This window comes from Centruroides vittatus, unplaced genomic scaffold, assembly GCF_030686945.1.
Source record: "Centruroides vittatus isolate TY-2023 unplaced genomic scaffold, ASM3068694v2 contig_717, whole genome shotgun sequence".
Classification (NCBI taxonomy): Eukaryota; Metazoa; Arthropoda; class Arachnida; order Scorpiones; family Buthidae; genus Centruroides; species Centruroides vittatus.
In genome coordinates this window covers 4,023,780-4,045,512 of record NW_027122456.1, presented here as the reverse complement: position 1 = coordinate 4,045,512, position 21,733 = coordinate 4,023,780, and the positions used below count along the sequence as shown (strand labels likewise).

Below are 21,733 nucleotides of genomic sequence, written 5' to 3'. Positions count from 1 at the left end.
TATGTCTCCTCCTTGAGTAGAACCAGTGCCCTGTTCTTATCCACCCTTAGTAAAATAACATGCTCATCTGCAAGCCAATTTCTTGGTTCTTCTTATTTGTCTCCATATACTCCCTCCTCTATTATGTTTGTTATAGCTCATAACAAACATAATAAAACATAATTATTATTTTTTTAAATACTTTTTTCAAACTTAGAGCAACTTGTCTAAGTAATTTTTTCTTAGAAGATTCATTGAGAAATGCATTTGTAATATATTTTTAGTTTACACTAAAATAACAAAGAAGTATTTGAAATTACTTAAGTATTAAGGATCTGAAAATGACTATTTAGCCTTGTAAAAGATATTTTCAATGTAAATCATTTCTTGTGTTATGGAATTCTGGAACAATTTGGGATAAATGCTATTCAGATGAATTTTTAGAATATCCTGTTAAATTTTTAATGATATTAATAGTATTAAAATAGTTTTCCTTAATTTAAAATTGATTGATAAATTTTATTTTCAGTAGTAGAAAAGTTATTTCTCATTATGTGTTTAACCTGAAATAAAATATTAGAAAAATGAGATATTTCCAATTATTTTACTGCAAATATTTTTATATTTGTTTTAAGTCTCTTTTGTCAAAAGTTGTATGCATTGTGACTAAATTTATGTGGGTATATTTAATGGTTAACTGCTTCTGTTAAAGCTGACTCAATATTTGTTTAATAGAGCCAGAATAAAATTTTGAACATATTTTTTTACATGTTAGAAATGAAAATTTTCTATAGTTTCATTTTCTGTCAAAGATTTATTTCAGGAATCATTTCTCTAAGACAGTGGTTCCCAAACTTATGTGACTTGTGACTCCTTTAACCTGCTGTCATCTGGCAATAAATTAAGTCGAGAGCTTGGCAGTCCTAAAGGTACTTCAGTATGTAGAAGCACTCCACAAAAATTTCAAAAATCCAATTGTTATCTATAACAATAGCAGGACTGCTTGCTTTCAAATTCGTAAGTTAAATACTAAGTACACAATCATTAAATGTATCTTGACCTATCTTCAGCGCCTTGAGTCGGCAGGCCTTACATTATCCTTCTAATGGATAAGGGGCCAGTCAGGCATAGATGGTAATGAGAGGGCCAACCTCCTTGTGAGGAAGGCCTTCTCGTTACCGTCAGTCGATGAGTGTTTTCCACTGTGAGGTGTGCAGCAAGTACACCTCACAATGGAAAACCCTCATCGACTCCATATACCATCATGAGCTACAACTATTAGACTTTTTCTTAACAAAAAGACCTACAGTGCTCTGAGGACTTTTGTCATCAACATTGAGGTCACAGCCCCATGTTTCTAAGTATTGGTCTACTTCTCCTTGTACAATATGTTCTCTATATTACCTTGGCCAAGAGGCCGTTAAGGGAGTTTTCTATCTGTAGTTATATGATGATCTGTTTTATTTGTTCAGGTTTTCTTTGTATTTGGGCAGCCCCCAAGCCCCAGGGGTGGCCTTTCACATTGTTTTCATCTCGGGCTCACTGTTTGTTTACCCATCGGGTCTAAGTATAGACCATTTTATGGGCCCAAAGATGGGTGGGATGTGTTCTCCCACCCTTCTTTTGTACAAATGCATTTATTTGTTTTTATGGGTTTGTTTGTTTTTGGCTGTTCCTGGTAGCAAAGTGATTGCCCTTCCGGGTTGCTGTCATCTGCAGGCCACCATTTGTTAACCCATTGGGCCTAAGTGCAGGCTGTTTATGGGTCCTAGGTTGAGAAGTGCTCAACCACTTGTCTTTGTATCATTTTCTTTTGTTTTTATTATTTTCATGTAAATTTTGTTTCGGTTTGTTTGTTACTTGGCAGCCCCATTGTCACCACCAGGTGTTTGGCCATTCATGTTGCTGCTATTTGTATATTGCCACACCTGCCTCACCATGGTGAGGCAGCCCCTTGGGCATCCACACCTTTCTGTAATTCCTTTATATTCACCGTTTGCTTATGAGCTATGCCCCATGTTTTGTACATTTTGTTAATTTCAATTAATGGAACCAACTGGGTGCTCTGAGGTCTCATGTTTCACACTTTCCTATTAGTCTTTTCTTTGCTTCCTCTTTTTCACTTCTTGTAAAACTCTTCATTGTTCCTTTTTAAAGGCTATGCTGTAAGGTTGGGCCTTCTACTCCTTTCCAGCAATGTAATGTCATCTGGCAACAGTTCTCCAGTACCATATAACATTATATATATACGTATATTTTTTTGGAGCAGGTAAACCCAGTCTAGGTAGAACTTCTATTTAAGAGTACATTTATTTGTTTATATTATTTAATTATAATACAAAGAAATAATGATCATTAGGAAAATAATAAATAGTATATTTATATTATGTAAAATGTATATAATATAATTATGTTTTAACAAGAGAGAACAAAATAACACACAGGTGTTAATTATGCATAAACAGTGCTATATTTGCTAGTGACCTGCTATAAAATGTGTCTTCAGGCAGATAATTTTTAGTTGTATTCAAAATCTTTGTTTGAAAAAAGGTATAATTATGTTTATATGCTACACATGCACATATTGCACAAATTTTAACTCATGAAATAGTCTCATAAAAAAAAACCTTTTCTTTGTCTTTTTTCTATTAACAGGAATAAAAGATAACTTAATTTTGGGGGAAAAAACAGAAAAAGGTTTTATTTATTTAAAAAGTTCTAGTGAGATGGATTTCAAGATAAAACAATTTAAGCAAGAATACAAAAAATACATTTCATCAATGATGTCAGGGCATTACTAATAATTAAAATAATGATTAATCTGGCTGTAATGTCCCTGGATGCTGCAGTGCACAGTTTGGGAATCACTGCCCTAGTATATTATAATTTGAAAAAGTAAAAAAAGATAAGAAGTTTATTTTATAAACTTTAATTGAAATTTGTTAAATTTAGGCTGAATTTTAACTTAATTCAACATTTAAATTTATAATAATTAAAAATAAGTTAAATTACATATAATAATGGTTAAATAATAATAATCATAAATTCATACTCCAGGATATGTTATTTATTATGCTGAGATACTTTTTACAGTATTTTTGATAAAACTCTTTCATATTGTTACTTTTTGGGCTGCAATTTGAAAAAATTGTGTTGCTGTGTCCACTGTTGTCCGTTTATTTGTCTATCTTTCCTTAACTTGTCAGCTGTAAGTCTCAATAACCTGAAACAAAATCACTGTTGCATAGACATTTTGTGGTTTTTAAAGTGGTTTTTCAATTTGCAATATCTCGCTTAAAAATTGTCGTAGACATGATCTGTTTTCGGTTTTATAATACATACTTATTACACTTTACGAATGTTAACTTCAAAATATTATGTACGTTTAAAAAAATTAATAAAATTTAAGATATTAAAATATTTTTAAAAATTTGTTTTTTATAAATATTCCATTAATTTGTTATATATGTTACTTAGATATGTCTATTTTCTGTCAAATAAAAAAATTGCAGCTTTCTAAATCAATGTAGAGAAATAATATGGCCTATAGATTATAATGCCTACCGGCTTGGGAGTTGGCTTTTCTAAATATAGGTCAATACACTTTTATTATTGATGATGTGTATTTGATTCTATTTATACGTTATTTACACTATTGTACTAATAGTAGACTATAATAAGCAATTATTACTTTACTGCATTAACAACTATACATGTATTTCTTATGTATTACAGAAGTACCATGCTAACTGGAAGTACTTTGTTTTTTGAAAGATTTATGGCTGGATGGTTTAAAAAACATGCTTATTTGTTAAATAGGATAAATATACATAAAAATTGATTAAATTCAAGCTAAAAATAGATGAAAATAATGATTTATAATTGTTTGTTTATGTTTGTAGCTGACAATGTAGCTCTGAGAAAGTATAACTTTTTCCAAGAAAGTTCCCACCCCACAAACCCAAGTCGATGCTTATTCGTTAAAGGATAATCATTTAGCTATAATATACCAATTAGAGCTCAACAGGCATGCTAATGAGGATTTTATTGTCAAATGGAGGGGTCTCCCATAGACTTAACATGGAAAGGAGAAGTTTTGTGGGTAAATTTAAAAATATGGGGTGGTAACAAATATCTTATTCATTGAAACAGACTTAGTCTATATAGATAAAAGCCAATCAGTGCTTAAGTTGCCACCACCTAGTTAATTATGAAAAAAAATTGACACTTACTCCAGCTGGAGTACAGTGCAACAGTTTAACTAAAACTGGTTTCTCCAATGGTAGTACCCCGCAAACAACTGGTTAATGTAGAGAACGTAGTAAGATAAGTAAGATAGATGAAAGTTGGGACCAAATATGGAAAGCTTAGGGGCAGGAGATCCTGATTAACTATTTACAAACTTCTGGTCTGGGCTGGAAGTCATGTTATTTCAGTTCAAAAACTTTCCCCAGAACAGAGTTACATAGATGACTGGCTGACTCTATTGCTAACAGGAAAAGTATGATGTACAGGGGAAAGACACTACTAATTCGAAGTGAAGAGCATATATTTTAAATGAAATAAATTAAAAATATGATTAAAAATTGCACCCTGATATTGTGATATCGTCAAAATAAGTAATTGCTCGTTTATTATTATTATGAGATTTTTCTAATTTGTAAGAAATTTATTTTCAAATAAAATTGAACTATACTGCAGTTTAAAAACTTTCATGACAAATATTTCTTTTTAGTTGTTGTTAACTTCTGAAGAAATTATTACTTTTGATATATTTATTTCTAGCTATTGAGATAACTGTATTACTTTGATAATTATTTATGCTTCTTTCTAATTTGTTAAAATTTTGTCTTGTAAAATAAAATATTTCATAAAATTTGACAAAATTGTCATAATTAGAATTTTTACTTAAAATTATTATCATATATAAAGTTTTTACTTTTAGTGGAATCATGTGTTTAATTTCTCAGTTTGTTTGATAGAGGATTTTTATCAGTAATTTTAAAAACAACTGATAACAAAATTATACTGATAATTTAGAAAAATATTGAAACTATTTTATATCATAATATTATATTTAAAAAAAAAAAATTACAGCACTATGCAACATAAGGTAATGTGCATTGCAAAAATATAAGACTGCCTCAATTTTTGGAATAATAAATTTTTATTACACTTAAACAAAAAATTAGTGACAAGAATAAATGTAGATGTAAATAGAATAAGTAATTCTTTTACAATTAAAAATAAAAATGAAAACATAAATTTTTTATTAAAAAATAATGGTGTAAAATATAAAGCCAGTAACATTTAATAGCAAGTGAGACTACCATTTTTCAAAATAACCTTGTAAACACTATCTTTCATTGAGTTAACAAGGTTTTGCAGCATATTTAAATTAATTTTTTTTTCCTACAGCTTTGAGTTGTTCAATATTGTGGTATTGTTTTCTACTGCATACATACTTTTAGCTATTAGAATCTATAGATTTTCTATGGGATTCAAATTCTGGGAATAGGGAGGACAATCCATGACCTGAATGCCATTATTCAGTAATCATTTATAAGAAATGTTCCCTCTAATTTTTATTGTAGCTGAGCAGAACATGTATTTCTCTGAGCAAAAAAATTTTTGCTGCGCAGATTTTGAGCAAAAAATTCTTCTGAGCATATATATATAAAAAATCTTATTTTTCCTATAAAAATTAAAATAATTAATTATAAAGTAGAGATTCAAATTTATTTTAAAACATACTCCCATACAAAATATTATATTTTGTCAATGATTTAATGTATTTAATCGAAATATACGTAGCAATAATCATGTTGCAGACAGAGTGAGAAATAAGTAAACGACAATTTAAATCAGTGTGCATGCTCACCTGTGTGGCGCACAAATTCTCGTGCACAGCAACAATTTGAGCAGTGCGCGGCTGCGCGGCTTAGAGGGAACATTGTTTATAAGTGAAGTTTGCAATGTAGGTTGGTGCATTATCTTCTTGCAATTGCTAGAATAGACAAACATTTTTCTACTCCAAATGACAGAAGATATACATCCAAGAGATTTTGATACCCTACTGCCTTCATTCAGTCATTCATGACTGTTAAATTGATTTTTCCAGACCAACCAAAACTTGCCCTGATCATAAGTCCCCTCCTTGCTGACACTTGATAAAGAAAAATGCCTCTCTCCTAAGATTGTGCCAATAAAATTGCCAACCACTGGGACCATCCAAATTGAACTTTTTTTTTTATCAGTACAAATAACTTTACACCATTTTGAAGTCCATGACATCTTACCTTTGGCCCATATCAGTCTTTTTGTTAGTGTTATTGTTTTAGATATGGTGCTACTTTTCTGTTTTTATACACTAGATGTTTTGTTGATTTTACCATCTGGGAACTCTGTGGATTTGGGAATGTTAGCATCAGGCCTTTGATGCTAACATGTTTTTACCTAATGATGTTCCTGTTATCAATATTTCTCAAATAATTGCTGATTTTTGCTTTCTTGTCAACTTGGAAGGTCATCCTATTTATTTCTTTTTTTTTTTCTATATTGCACATTACGTTTAATATAATTGGCTACAATACAACGAGATCACTTCAGCTACTTTGCAATAGCTCTAGAAAAGCTTCCAGCCTAATGTAGTGCCCTGATTCAACTACATTCAAAGGCACTTTAAGACTTAAGTAATTTTAACAATAGGTAGAGATGTCACAACAGTTAATTATGATATAAATTAAATTATGCCTCTATTTGCAATTTTGGTGTGCTGCCATCTCTTTATAATTACTAAATTACAGGTAATAGTAAATTTTTTTTGATAAATTGTTCAAAAATGCAACTGGCTGTTTATTTTTGCAACACATTATTTTTGATTGTAAATAGAATAAGTAATTCTTTTAAACAAAAAATTAGTGACAAGAATTAATATAGTTTGTGTGATAAAAATTTATTATTCCAAAATGTTGTAGTGGCCTTATACTTTTGCAACACACCTTCACATGACATCAATTCAATATTATGTTTTTATCTATTATAAAAACAAACATTATATAATTTATAATTACATGTATTATAAAATTCTTTTATTGTAAATTTGTGTGAATTTTGTTGTTGTGTTTTCATGTTTTTTCCATTTTTTGTAGATAACCAGATTATCATTATTGTTTTCAAGTCATATCTCTGTGATATGTCTGTATTTGATAATACTCAGTTTTGTAGCATTTGTCTAAATTCTAGATACAGTTATAAATGTTATATAATGATGATTATATATAAAAGAATTTCTTTCTAACTTAATTATTTGTATGCATTGGAGTTTGAATTGCTTTATCGAGTTATAAAAATAATTTCTAAAAAAATTTTTTTAGAAATTATCTTACAGCTAATAAATAAGGATGATATAAATAATAATAATTTTAAACAATGGGATTAATGTTGGGATAGATTTGTAAACTATAAATACACTATATGTGGATTGAATTGTTTTATCACTGATTAGACTGAAGTACTGTTGCTTTGGCAAAATGCATTTGATAGGTAACTTATAATTATATGATGAAGTGTATGAATTAAAATAATCTTTTCTTGATTTGACTGTTGTTTGAATGTTTTAACCATTTCTGAAATTGGAAAAGGCTGGGAGTTTTTCTTGTATTTCATATATTTTTAAATTAAAGTAATTTCCAACCCCATTTTAGCTTTTTAAACTTTTATCATTTTTATTATTTCATATATTTATTTTATCATATGATGTTGTCTAGAGAGTTTGTATTTATTATATTCAATAAAACATAAATATAATATAGAGAGAAAATGATAATAGTTGACATTATACAAATCTCTTATTCAGATAGCTAAATTATTATTAAGATAAATAGAAATTAGATGGAATTACACAAAATTACAGAAAAGCAATTTATACATAAGTTATCATTTTTTTCATTAGAATAACTATTATTTACATTTTGCATTATTTACACAGCATAAATTTATTTAAAGAATCAATTAGTAAATTCCTTTTAGATTTTCTAGTATTGTATTTTTTCTTTTAATTTTTATTTTGCTATTAATTTCTACAAAATCTTTAAATGAGAAAGTTGAAATTGGAAACATTTCAAAAGCATATTTCAAATCAAAATTACCAAAATTTTTGAAGATACTATTAGAAAAGTGTTAGATAGAAAAAAATTGTAAGTTATAATTGAAAATAGCATAAAACCTTCTTCTGAGAAATCTGCATAAATTTTTAAAATATTTTTAAATCGTGAAATTCATTAAAAATAGTTGAACTTATGAAATGTATTAATTCATTGCATTTTTATATTATTATTTATCAGTTCATTTTATTATTTATATGACAAACAAAAATGTAATAATGCTGTCAAATTTCTGTAGAAAGATGATCACACATTAAGACCTTAACCCATTGAGACTCAGGATCAATTAAATACTGTTAATTTATTAGTTACTATTATCAGATAACAAAGGGATAGTATTATATATTTTCTGTTAATACATACTGTAATTATTATTTTGTTTATTATTCTTTACATCTTGTTTTTCAACATTTACATTTTTGATATTTTTATATTCATGTTTAAAACCTGGTTACTTAATTTCTAGGGAAGCTGTGAATTTGAGTCTATTGTTCCTGAATTAACTGAAGAAGAATTTGAAAGAAATATTGATCCAATTTTGCAAGAATATTTTGAAAATGGTGATACCCAGGAAGTAATGGTAATCTTACTTTTAAAGTAATTGAAATAGAAAATATGAATAAAAGATATATCAAAAATCAAAAATTTCACAAAAGTATTTGTTTAAACACTTTTTGGGGAACTGTTGTATATTTTGTTGTATCCGCTATAAGTCAAGCTAGCATACTACTTCAGGTGTCACCAGTTACTGTAATATCCAGTTAAAACTGACCAAATTATTCTTTCTCAATACAGAAAAACATACAAATGTATTTTGGATCGAAGTTTATATTATCCCTCTTTGGCATCTTCCTGAACATTAAAAATATTATTAATTAGAATAAAATATGATCTTATAAAAAGAAACTCACTTAAAATACACTTACTTGTACTACATTCCTAATTCACAATACTGTAGATGATAAAGTACAAGTTTAATACATACATTAAAAGATTTACTAAAAACATTCTGAATTAGATTTAAATATAAATAATTACATAAGAAATACACATGAAGATATGTAAAACTATTATAAATGTTCTATTGCAAGGCTTAGCACAAGTATCCAGTATGCTTTAAGTACGTAAGTCTAAAATTCTGTTTTAATTCTAGAGTTAAAGCAGACTTTAAAACATTTTGATAAAAGAATAAATGAATAAAATAACACCATATTTATTAATTTAAAAATAAAAAATTTATTTAGTGCTTTTTCTTATTTGTTAGAAGTATATTTAATTTCTAACACCACTTGTATTATTGACGAGACTATGTCTTGTCTATAAAATTGCGCTGCTGTCAACGGCTGGAACCTTAGAGGTATGAAGGAGTACATGTCAGGAGTTGCAATTTGGAACAGAGTATTTGGTGCCCAAATCATGTGCACTTAAAAAAAAAATAAAAACTAGATTTGTAGGTAGTCGGGACTGAGAACTGAGTCAAAATAAAATACAAAATGACGACACTGTTTCTACAAACAGGCATTAGTGAGAGATTTGTGCATGAGTTGCTCGTTGGGAATTTTGAAATGCGAACATTGTGAAATTGAATTTTGACACACGTGTGACACACATTACACATATATTCTCTTGCTCTCATCGAAATGACAAGAGCGACATTGGGACAATTTGGGTACAAATATCTTCCCACTCACCATAGCCCTGACAACGTAACCCATCGTAACCACAGTGGCAACAAAGCCTGCCATAATCTACATCAAGACCCTGAGTACTGGTGTTGGCTTTTCCTCATTGGTTAGTGCTCATTTTTCTCCTTTTCCTTAGAAAACAGTGCGCAGTTGAGCCCTGAGTCTCTGAGATATAGTTTCGTCCCAAAAATGGTCTTGCTGTTATACTTGTCTTTAATCTATTGCTTTAATATTAATAATGTAACTATAGTAATTAATTTAAAATTACATTTTTAATATTTTTTTGCTAAGTTGAAAAAATTATTTAAAATATATAATTTGTGTTTGTAACATATCCACTATAAAAAATAAATTTAACTTATTATGTTTAGATATCTTTGAATGAATTAAATCTTGGTCGTCAAAAGCCAAAATTGGTTGTGACAGTAATTCAACTTGCTATGGATCGGAAGCCTTCTCATTGTGAAATGACATCTATTCTTCTCTCTGATTTATATGGCCAGATTCTGTCTCAAGAAAATATAGCAAAAGGATTTGACACATTATTAATGAGTCTTTCTGATTTAGTATTAGATACTCCAGATGCTCCAACAGTAAGTTAAACACATGTATTAATATATATAATAATTTAATGAATAATTTATTAAATTACCAAGATTGTTAAATATGTATTTTATACATAGATAACATACAGGCTATCTTGTTTTTTTATATTTTGCATTTTACTTAGTTGATATTTAAAGAATTAGTACTTGGTGTCAGTTTATATCATTTTAGATTTGAAGACTGATTGACATTAATTTTGTAGAGAGAATTCAGTCAAATTTGTTTTTATGTAAACAGGTCATCACACATTATTAAGAACAACTTATTGTGATATGAATCTATTTTACTAAGTCTTGATTATAACGAAACTGAGAATATTTTATACTGACATAAAAAAGACACTACAATCAAGTATCCAAATAGTTTTTCTACAAAAATAATACTGATTATAAAAGTTAGATCTGAATTCACACTTTTTTACAGTAAAATTTCATTATGAAAGTTGTAATGTTTATCCGTATTTTTGGATTCTGAAAAATATTGAAATTTATTTTAGAAAATTCTAGAAGAAATGAATAAAAACTGGAAGATTAAAACTTTTTCTACTATAATTTTGATATTAATTTTAAAGATTATAAACTGATTCTGGTTTAATAATTTATATAAAACAATTAGTAACACTTACTCTTTGTCAGAAAAGTTCCAGGACAAAGCTTGTAAAAAATAGAAAATTGCAATTACCAAGTAATGATCCTAGTTCCTGTCAAATTAGTTCCCTCAGCTATCTATACACATTTGCCAATGTTTCTGCAGGTCTTGGAAGTAAGCAGAGAAAGCTTCAAGTGTGATGCTTCTTAGCTCATTTGTCAGTTTGTTGGATGTCTGCGATATTTTGACAAAATGTCCTGTCCCTTTCAGTTGCTTTTTCACTCATGGAAACAAGAAAAAATCACACTTTTCTGACAAAGAGTTGTAACTGAAAGGGATGTTTTGTCAAGCAACTGAAAGAGGCGTTTCATCAAATATCACAGACATCAACGAACTGTGACAAATGAGCTAAGAAGCATCACACTTGAGGCTTTCTCTGCTTGCTTCCAGGACCTCCAGAAACTTTGACAATTGTGTATAGATAGTTGAGGGAATTAGGATCATTACTTGATAATTGTAATTTTCTATTTTTTATGAGCTTTGTCCTAGAACTTTTCTGACAAAGGTTATATTTCTTGTACAAATGTTTTATAAGGTTAAGTGCATTTTTACAGCAGAAACTTAGATATTTTTGCAAATCTGTCTTTATTTCTTCAGGTTTAATTATGAATCTGTGTTGAAATTGAAAATTGATATATCCTATTGAAATTATTTTTGATATTTTCTACTTTGCATTTTCTTATCTAGATCCATATATATAATACATATGTATTGGGTTGTAACATAAGTTTGTAGCATTTTTACACTAGTTACTTTCAGTTGATTAACTGAAAGTAGTGAAAATAGTGAAGGATACTAGTGAAAATAGTGAAGGAGACTATATTGCATAGTCTCCTTCACTATTTTCAGCCTCTTATTGTTCAGACAGTTTTTCAGTTCCTTTGTAATAGAACTGAAGTGTTTTGGAGACAAAGAAGTTAAAGCTTTCTTATTGCCAAAGGAAATACCTTGTAGTTTGTTGGAGAGATCTCAGAAGTGATAATCCAACATGGCAAAGTCTGGAGACTATGTTGGGTGGGAATAGATCTCCCATCCAAACTCTTGAAAGGTGGACTTTGTGGGATTTACTGTGTATGTGGGCAGGTATTGTCATGTTGGAGGATCACCTAATAGTGATTTCTGTCAAATAGCCTAAGTTAGACATTATTAGACATTATGGTTGCTGACAATAGAGATTAGCCGTGATTATCCTATTCCTTGGAAGAAGTTTGAAATATGTGTCATCACAATTTCAATAGATGGAGAGCATTTTGTTGAAAGTGCAGTTTGACCCTGACCCTGGGTTGAGGTGTTGTCTTCTCAAGTTTTATCTATTGTTTCCTTTTCTTCAAACTGGTGTAAAGATACATTTTCTCATCTCTTGTGATGATATATTGATTTTGAGCATGGCAATTGCTATGGAAGAGAGAAGCTGAGACAGTGACACACTGCACTTCATGAGTAGATAATATAAACATTTTTACCAATTATTTCTAAAATGTAGTTAATTTTTAAAAGGCAAATTGTTTATTAAACTAACTATTTTTATTAGGTTCTTGGAAATTTTATAGCACGTGCTGTTGCTGATGATTGTCTTCCACCGAAATTCGTTCAAGGTTATAAAGGAAAAGTTGAATGTGAACATGCCAGGTAATTGAAAAAGTCAGAAAGCAATAAGTTAATACTTTTCTTATGTAGATATTTGTGATCATTACGTTGGCACTGCGACATCTATGTCAGCAATACCCAAGTCAAGACTGACACCACCTGTGACTAGGTGCACAGGAATCTTCCGAATAATTATCATGTAAGCAGTAGCATATGAAGGAATGAATGGGCCTGGATGAGGGAGGGAGTTGAGAGACAGCACAACAGGAATAATGCACTCCACTATGCATTTAACCATAAAACAACAAATATTTATTTTTTAAGAGACTAAAACTTACAAAGAAAAATAGACAGAGGGAGAGTCTAAAACTTTTTGCATGCTTATACAAGTGTGTGTTTACAATTACATACGCAGGTCAATAAATACCTGGATCTGTAATGTTCGACAATCGCTTGGACATCCTGAAGAGGGGAAGGCTTGGTTATGATGAGTGTTGAATCCAAAAGCCCAGAATATGTAATATCCACAACACTTGTTCATAGCTCGGAGCAACTAAGGTCTGGTGGAAATTGCAGAACTTGGGAAGATCAGTGGTGGAGCTTGGCAAGAATGAGCACACACTTCAAAAACGGGCAGGTGAACTCTCCCTGACTTTCTTTTCCCTCTATTTTTATTTGGGGTTATTTACTCTACTATTCTGATGCCCAAATTTGGTAAGGTTATGCAGGGCATTGGTGGTTAGTCCAATCCCCAATTTTTTTATAGGACTTCCTTCAATGAGTGGTTCTTATCAAAATGTATCACCCATGAAGGAAGTGTTTTCAGTGGAAAAATCTTGCAAATTTATTAATTTAGGCCTAAATATAATTTCCTTTAATTTTTGTTAAAAAAAAAAAAAAATTAGGATTATCAAAATTACAAAAATACTAGCTTTGGTTCTCACATATTTATATAAATGCAATATACTTTCTTATTAAGGGAAGTGACTGTATTTTATGGCATATAAAATGCACTCCCATTTCAGCATAGAATATTAGAAAAAATTTTTAGTGTATTTAATTTAATCCAAACTTTGCCTTTTGGAATCTGCCCTAATTTTTTTTTACTGTATTCTAATTTAAGAAAGTAAAATTAGAATGCACATTTATATTTATCAGGGAACAAGAGCCATTTAAAAGAAGTCATTTGCAATTAAAATTTACCATTAAAATATTCAACATGAATACATGCAAAAGCTGCTTATCTGTAGTAAATAATAATAATACTAATGTTATGTGTAATTAAACATGTTATTTTTATTCAAGAGTTGGGTTAGATAGAGATAAACTGTAACCCACTGAAGATCATTTGGGAAATTCACTAGCCTACAGAAGATCACAACTTCACCTATATACACAGGGCAGTATTTAAGAAATTTTTTCCATTTTTCTCTTTTATTAATATAGCTACCAATTTGGCTGTTAACAAGGACTTATGACATCACAGTCAGAAAGTTGACCAGATTAGAACTTCTTTATTCTTTAATTCGAAATTCAAATTAGAACTTAATTAACTCCAAAATGTACATTTTAAGGAATAAAGAAGTTCTAATTTGGTCACTTTTTTCATTGTGATATGATAAGTCCTCATTGATAGCCAAACCAGTTTGGCTATCAATGAGGTATTGGTTGAAGAGAAAAATATATTATAAAAAGCTTCACATCCTTTGATTAAGTAAAATAAACGTTTTTCCTTCTTTTATGCCACAAAATATGGTAATAGTAACTGATTGTATAATGGTAAATTATATATATACACACACACACACATACACACACACATTAATTAATTTAATTTATAATTTACATATGTTTTTATATAATTTTATTATAATATATTAAATTAATATAATTTATACAATTTAATTTAATTTAATATTATATAATATATACAGTTAATTTAATTATATATATTATATATATATATATATATATATATATAATATAATAAAATTAATTGATATTTATAATATAATATAATTAAATTTCAATAATATATAAAATTACCAAAAATTGACATAACATATTGATTTATTGAAATAAATATGTTTTCAGAGCTGCTTTAGAACATGCAGATACTTTACTTAGCATGAAACATGGATTGGTTCGTTTGGATAATGTTTGGGGTGTAGGTGGTGGAATGCGTCCAGTGAAATATCTAATTCGACAGGTAATTTTAAAATTTGATAGTGTTGTTTTATATATAATAATTATGTGAAAAGTGATAAAATTTATATTTTATTTAAAAGAATATTTTAGACATTTAAAAAGCATCTTTTAAAATTTTTAAATATAAATTCTTTAAATGATTAAAATGTTTTTTGGTATGGTCTTTTCCATTAAAGATAGTAAATACTATACATTTTAAATTAGCCAATGAGTTAATGTTTGTTGGTTTAGCTGATATTTACTTAATTGAGATCTAGCTATACCTTGTGGTACAAAATACAGATTTTTAGAATAATAAAGAGAGAATTATAATATAAGTTCAATATAGAATAGCATATTCCAATTCAATATTCTAAAACCAGTTCTCCCTGAGAGAGAATTAGTATTAGAATATTGGTTAATAGGTGTGAAAGGGGGCATGCGTGGTTTAAATCATGTCTCTTGCAGTGCTAGTGTCATCTTAACTTTCAGTAGTGAATAAACAGTGGAAACTGAATGGGAAGTTTTAATCTACTTATAAAAACATGGACTTAAAGAATGCAACAGTTACTTAATTATGAAAGAAATTAAACAAATTAGGGACCAAGTCAACAGGAACAAAGGCAGAACTTTTAGAAAGGTACACAAGCTTAAAATAATATCTTGTAAGTATAAACTGATGCTTTTACAGTTATTGGCTTTCATTTCCAATCTTGTAACAGTATTATGAGAACAGCAATTTTGTTTTAATTACTCAACTTCAATTTGTAATATTCTTTTGAAATTTTAGATACATAATAATAATTACAAAACAATGTTAAAAATCGATTATCAATAATGTTTGATGATAATTAAGACATTTTTACACTTGTTTTTGAAATTAACTGTATTTTTAAATGTAACATAATTATAAGGACACCATATTTGTGGAAAAGTTTGTATCATTTAATATTTAATTGGACCCCCTTTTATTTAAACCCTCTTTTAACATCAAACACACTATCAGGCATAGTTTGAATCAATTTTTGCAATATTTTCTCAAGCATCCATAATTGCTAATTTTAACTGATTTACTTGAGAATAATACTTATTTTGACCATAAACTATTTTTGTTATTATACTCCATTAGTTTTCTGTTGGACTAACATCTGGACTTCTAGAAGGCCTGTCTAATACATTTTTTTATTTTCACTAATAAATCAGTTCTTAGTTGATTTTGATGCATGGAGTGGAGCAAGCATTGTCTTGTCAAAATATTAAATTATTTTTACCAATTAAAGGTCCAAATGCAATTAAATTATTTTTTAATATATTTTGATATTTTGAAAAATTCATTTTTTCATCAACAATGGCAGTATCAGTTTTCCTATTGAATCAAAAACATCCTAAACCATTACAGTGCCACCTCCTAACTGATACTTATTCTAACTTTGGCTTCTTTTCACACCATGCCAATACCATCTGGTCAGTCTAAATTTTGCCTTTTTTTTTTTTTTTTAAATCAGGAAAAAAAAAATTGCGACTTTTTCCACTCTTTGGTTTGGCTCATGACAGATTTAGCCCATTGAAGTCTTTGTGGCTTGTGAACAGGTGTCAAATTAGGTATCACTTTTATTTTGCAGTATTTTATGTTGTTATTATCATGAATACATCACCATATCATCTGAGGGACACAGATTTTGATAAATTGTCCTGTCTACCAGGTATCTGCTAATTTACTTGTTGTTTAGTGAGGAAAAAACCTTTGTTTATCTCTGTCACTTAATTTTTTCTTGTGTCCACTTCTCTTCATTTTCCATAATTTTCTTGTTTTGTCTATATATTGGCCACAGCAGTTTTAGAATGATTAATCATTGTAGCTATTTCTCTGAAACTCTCCAGCACCTCATAATTCATATATATTTCAAATTTCAGCTGCTGAAAGATCTCGGTGTTATTAGTGTTTAAAACTGTTAAGATTTCAAAAGTTTCAAAAGTTAAAATGATTTGCTGTTATAATACTGGGTGTGATGTAATAATCTTCCATTCAGTTTTTCATTAAAATATATTTACATTTGTAGAGTATTATTATCCTAAACTATTCAAAATTAATTGTCCTTATAATTTTGCCTGCTACAGATTCGAGTATATTCACTGATTTTCTTTCCTGTCTTTATCTTTGTATCTGTTCATCCAGAAATTTATGAAATTTCAAACCTGGATATTTCTTATCATTGGCACTGAGGCAAACAACAATTAACTAGCATTTTTAAAAAACCTAAATAAGTAAAAAAAGCAATTTTTAAACAGTATACACAATATGATAGACGAAACAGGAATCTACCTATCCACAAGCCCAATAGTAGCACTGTCTATTAGTTTTGAAAAGTGCACACCCTATTGATCACAATATAGAGGAATCTACATGTATGTACTATTTTGTAAGAAGTTTATTTACTTATTTATTTGCAAGATGATGTAGATTAGGCAAAATGAGCTTCCCAAAATAACAATAAAATTGCCTCAAAACAAAACAGAAGTAAAAAGCAAAATATAACAGCACAACTGTAACGGAAAAGCAAATTATAATAGATATGGAGCTTGATTACAATATTGTTTGTATTTACAGTAGTCAGGATATACTAGGTCCTCTATGTTTTTGACAGAGTTGATAAATCAATGATGATTCTCTGGGATAGTAAGCCTAAAAAACTGAATTATAATAGTGTTTAAGATGAACTTTTGATAACTGCTCCATAGCAAAATCCCCATTAAAAGCAACAAAAAATACAAAAAAAAATTAAACAAGTAATACAAAAGCTAAAAAGTATATGTATAAAAATAGTCATTAAGATACAAACTTGGTTATTGCATAGTTTCATGATATAAAAAATATTTTTACAATATTTCTTAGAAGTAAGAATGCCTTTGAATAAATGATGTTCAACAGACCTACCAGTCTCAGTTGAATGTATAAAAATGATTGACATGTAATACTTAATCTAGTTAAACAGGTGCATATTATGCTCTAATTATGTGAATTAAATGATGATAAATGGAAAAAATAAATATGTTTGAGTCTAAAAATTCATTAAAAAAATATAAAATAATGAAATATCAAAATATTATGTATAGTCAAACAGTGATAAAAACAAGAAGAGTTATGAGAATTAAAATTCACTATACATATGTTAAAATAATGGGGAATAAGACCATTAAAAAATTTATAAGCAGAACTCTTGTCTTGTAAATGTTGAAGAACCTAAATAAGAATATGCAATATCAGGAGGGTTAATTTACTGAATACAACCAAAACATTTATAGTATTGTCAATATAGTGTTTAAAAGTAAGCCTATTGTCAAAATTAACACTTAAATCATTAATGCTGTTGCTTTGTGATATTGTAGCAAAAAAGACTGTATAAATTATGAATATTTGTTTAACAATAAAGTCTGTTTTAGGAATTATTTAAATGTGTAATTCTTAATGACTCTAACATGGAACTACTATTGCCCTTAATGGATTATCTAAAATCAAAACAAAAAATTGTAGAGGGGAGTATGTCTAGTATCTTCTACAATAGTATTTGATTTTGTCTTTTTGTCTTAATTGGGTTTATGAATTACATATGTTTGACCATTAATGACTAAAAATTTAAAAAAGAGGTGCACAATAAAAAGGCATTACTGTTTTTTTATAATAAAAATAAAAAAAAACTCATATTTAGTTCTTCCAATGCCAAAGAAAAAGGTTAAAAAAGCATGTTTATCAAAAACAGACTATAAATTGCAATAAAAAAAAGAAAAGCAAATACTTTAAATTCTTTGTTACAAAAATAACTGTTTCTAATAATAATAAACTAGTCTTGGCTGCAATCATTCATATATTCATAAGTAAATACAGTCAGCAACTTCAATAACACATTATATTTCTGTGCAGAAAAGAAATAGATCACCTAAAGGTGTGACTATGCAGACGCGAGCAAGCAAATTTTCCAAGTGAGCGAGAATATGTGGCAAGAAGAGGCAAGATGTGATAAATATCAAAACCTGTCAGATATGTGCGAGAACCAGAAATTTGCTCTTACCAGTGTTATTTCTCACTTCTTGCTTGTGCATGGTTTCCTTTGCGAAAACCAAATCGCTTGCTCTAAATTTGCGTCTGCATAGTCACACCCTAAATGTCTTAGACTAATTCATCTTAAATATATTACATTCCTCTTTTCAAATAGATTCAGAATATTTTTTTAATATGCTTAAATGTTTAAATAAAATTGACAAATAAAGTATTCTTGACTTTTGTTAAGTTAGTTAGTTACTACTAATGATTCACAATTTTTATGTACACTATGCAAGCTTATCAATTCAAAATTCAGTTTTATAAATGAAGTTTGAAATTGTTAATTTAATTAATTTCAAATCTATTTCATTGATAAGTTTTCAAACTATAAATTTTAGATACAACTGCTTCTCCAAGAATATCTCTCATCTGGAGATATAGCAGAAGCAACACGTTGTCTGCAGGAATTAGAGGTTCCACATTTTCATCATGAACTTGTATATGAGGTAATTCTTGAGATTTTTGTTTATTGTATTTTGTTTTTTTTTTTTTTTTTTTGTAAATATTAATTTAAATTTTTAAAATATCTATCTTAAATCAATCTTACATTCTCATTTTGAATATCAATGAATTTTTAAATGGTATACTACTGCAATCAAAAAGTATTGGGAATGGTTCATTTAAACTGTGTGTGTGCAAGAGGCATTGTTGTTGTTTTTTTATCATTTGGTATGACTTTTATTGACAGTTAGCAGCAACAGTTAGCAATGTTTGTTTGTCATAGTCTGTTTTCATTTGCAAATAAACACTCATTTTTTACACCAGCAATTTGTTTTCAAAATGTTGAGTGTAATTGAGCTAACAACATGCATTAAATTTTGTTTTTGCAACAAAATTACTGCTACAAAAACATTGAAAATGGTTCCAAAAGAATTTGTGACAACAATCTATCAAAAACAAGAGTTTTTGAGTGATACAAGATGTTCAAGGAAGGCAGAAAATGTGTCAAAGATGAACCACACTCTGGTAGACCATCCACTTCAACTGATGAACAATACTTCACTCAAGTCAGAGATTTGGAGCTCAATGATTGTTGTTCAGTAATGTCCCTTATTGCTAAACATGTTCCTGTATCATTTGGATCTTGTCAAGCATTTTTAAAAATCGTTTGGATTTGCAATGCATCACTTCTGGAGTTGTCCTGAAAATGTTGAATTTTTTCCAAAAATAACATATTTGAGTGGCCAAGGAAATGCTTTTTCAAGGTGAATTGTTCTTAAAACTCATCATTACAACTGATTGTAAGCTTTTAACACCAAAACAGATCAATAATCAATTGAATAGCACTCAAAAGACCTAAAAAAACGTGTCAGTCAGCCATAAACCAAGTCAGGTTGACTGTTTTCTTAGATTGACATGATGATGTGCATCACAAATTCCTTCCAACTGGCAAAACTGTCAACAAAGAATATTATTTCAGCGTTTTGTGTCATTTTTCTGAAGCAATTTGTAGAAAATGATCTGATTTCTGGTAAGAAAACTCTTGCATTTTGCATTACAATAATGCATCTTCTCACAGTACTCTTGTTGCTTGTGAATTTTTGGCCACAAATTTAATAAATACAGTTCTACAAGCTCTGTATTCACCTGATATGGCACCATATGACTTTTTCCTGTTCCTTTGACTAAAATTTCAGTTTTGTGGTCACCATTTTGAGTTGAAAGATGCAGCAAGTTTTGTTTTGTGGAAAGTCCTGAAGAAGTTTTTACAAAAATGACTTTAAAGCATGTTTTGAGGATTGGAAAAAATGTTGGCATAAGAATACATTGTAGTGAGAGGGGATTACTTTGAAAGGGACGAAATAAATGTTGATGAATAAATCCAAATCTTTTGTTTTATTGAACCATTCCCGATACTTCTTGATCACAGGTATCTGATCAGTTATTTTATTGCTAAAGTTTGTTTTCCATAAATCTTGTTTTGAGTCTATATATTGCTTATAATTTCAATTTTAATTAAATTAGAGAACTCGTTCTTTTATGTAAAAACTGTAAAATTAATTTTATTTAGATAATTTTTCTTATCCACAATGTTATGATATTAAATTTGTAGAAAATTCTAGTGACAGAGTTGAATTTCAGGTCAAATATATATGAATAATAAAATATTCTGAAGAATTATGATATTTGTGTCTTTCAAGTATCTTCTATTGAAGATAAATTTTATTTACTATAAGAATAGCTATGTATTATATCAATGGTGTGGTTTTCTTTATATTGCTTTAGAAATCAATTCTTTAAATATTTCTTCAAAAAAATTGATGAGACTTCATAGGTTAAATCCAAAGAAGTTAACCAATGTTTTTTTTTGTCAGCACCACATTTCATCAGAGACAAAAACTTCTGAGTGTTATCTTCATTATACTTTATTCACTATGCATTTCGAGTGCAAGATTTTTTTGTGTAACTTGCACCCCTCATTAGGTGTTACATTTCTATAAATTGGTATAAATACAATTATAACAGTGATTATTATGGTAAAATTACAACTAGTATTACAACTTCCATTATTTGGATATATTTACACAATAGTGAACTAACCTGTTTTATGTTTAGACATATAGCTATGCAGTGTCAATGTTGTATCCTCTAAGTCTTAGAGTCTAAGACATTTCTAACTGTCTTTCTTTCTGTTTGCTTGCTCTTTAGCCCATCCCATTTCCTCCCATACATTGTCAATCTTTATGCCATTATTTAAGTTTATGATTTTGTTTTTATTAACAATTGCAAAGTGTTCCTTGAATTTGCATAGATAATTGTCTTTTTCTCTGTGGATT

The 21,733-nt window shown here is 28.7% G+C and overlaps 1 protein-coding gene across 1 annotated transcript in view; it reads left to right on the top strand.

Moving 5' to 3' along the window:
* The window catches only part of LOC136980705 (programmed cell death protein 4-like), a 51,074-nt gene that overhangs the window by 22,295 nt on the left and 7,046 nt on the right, over positions 1–21,733 (top strand). The window contains exons 3-7 of the mRNA XM_067276894.1: positions 8,611–8,724; positions 10,201–10,422; positions 12,615–12,712; positions 14,765–14,879; positions 19,295–19,402. Coding sequence (XP_067132995.1) covers positions 8,611–8,724; positions 10,201–10,422; positions 12,615–12,712; positions 14,765–14,879; positions 19,295–19,402 — 657 coding nt within the window. The remainder of the gene's footprint in view (positions 1–8,610; positions 8,725–10,200; positions 10,423–12,614; positions 12,713–14,764; positions 14,880–19,294; positions 19,403–21,733) is intronic.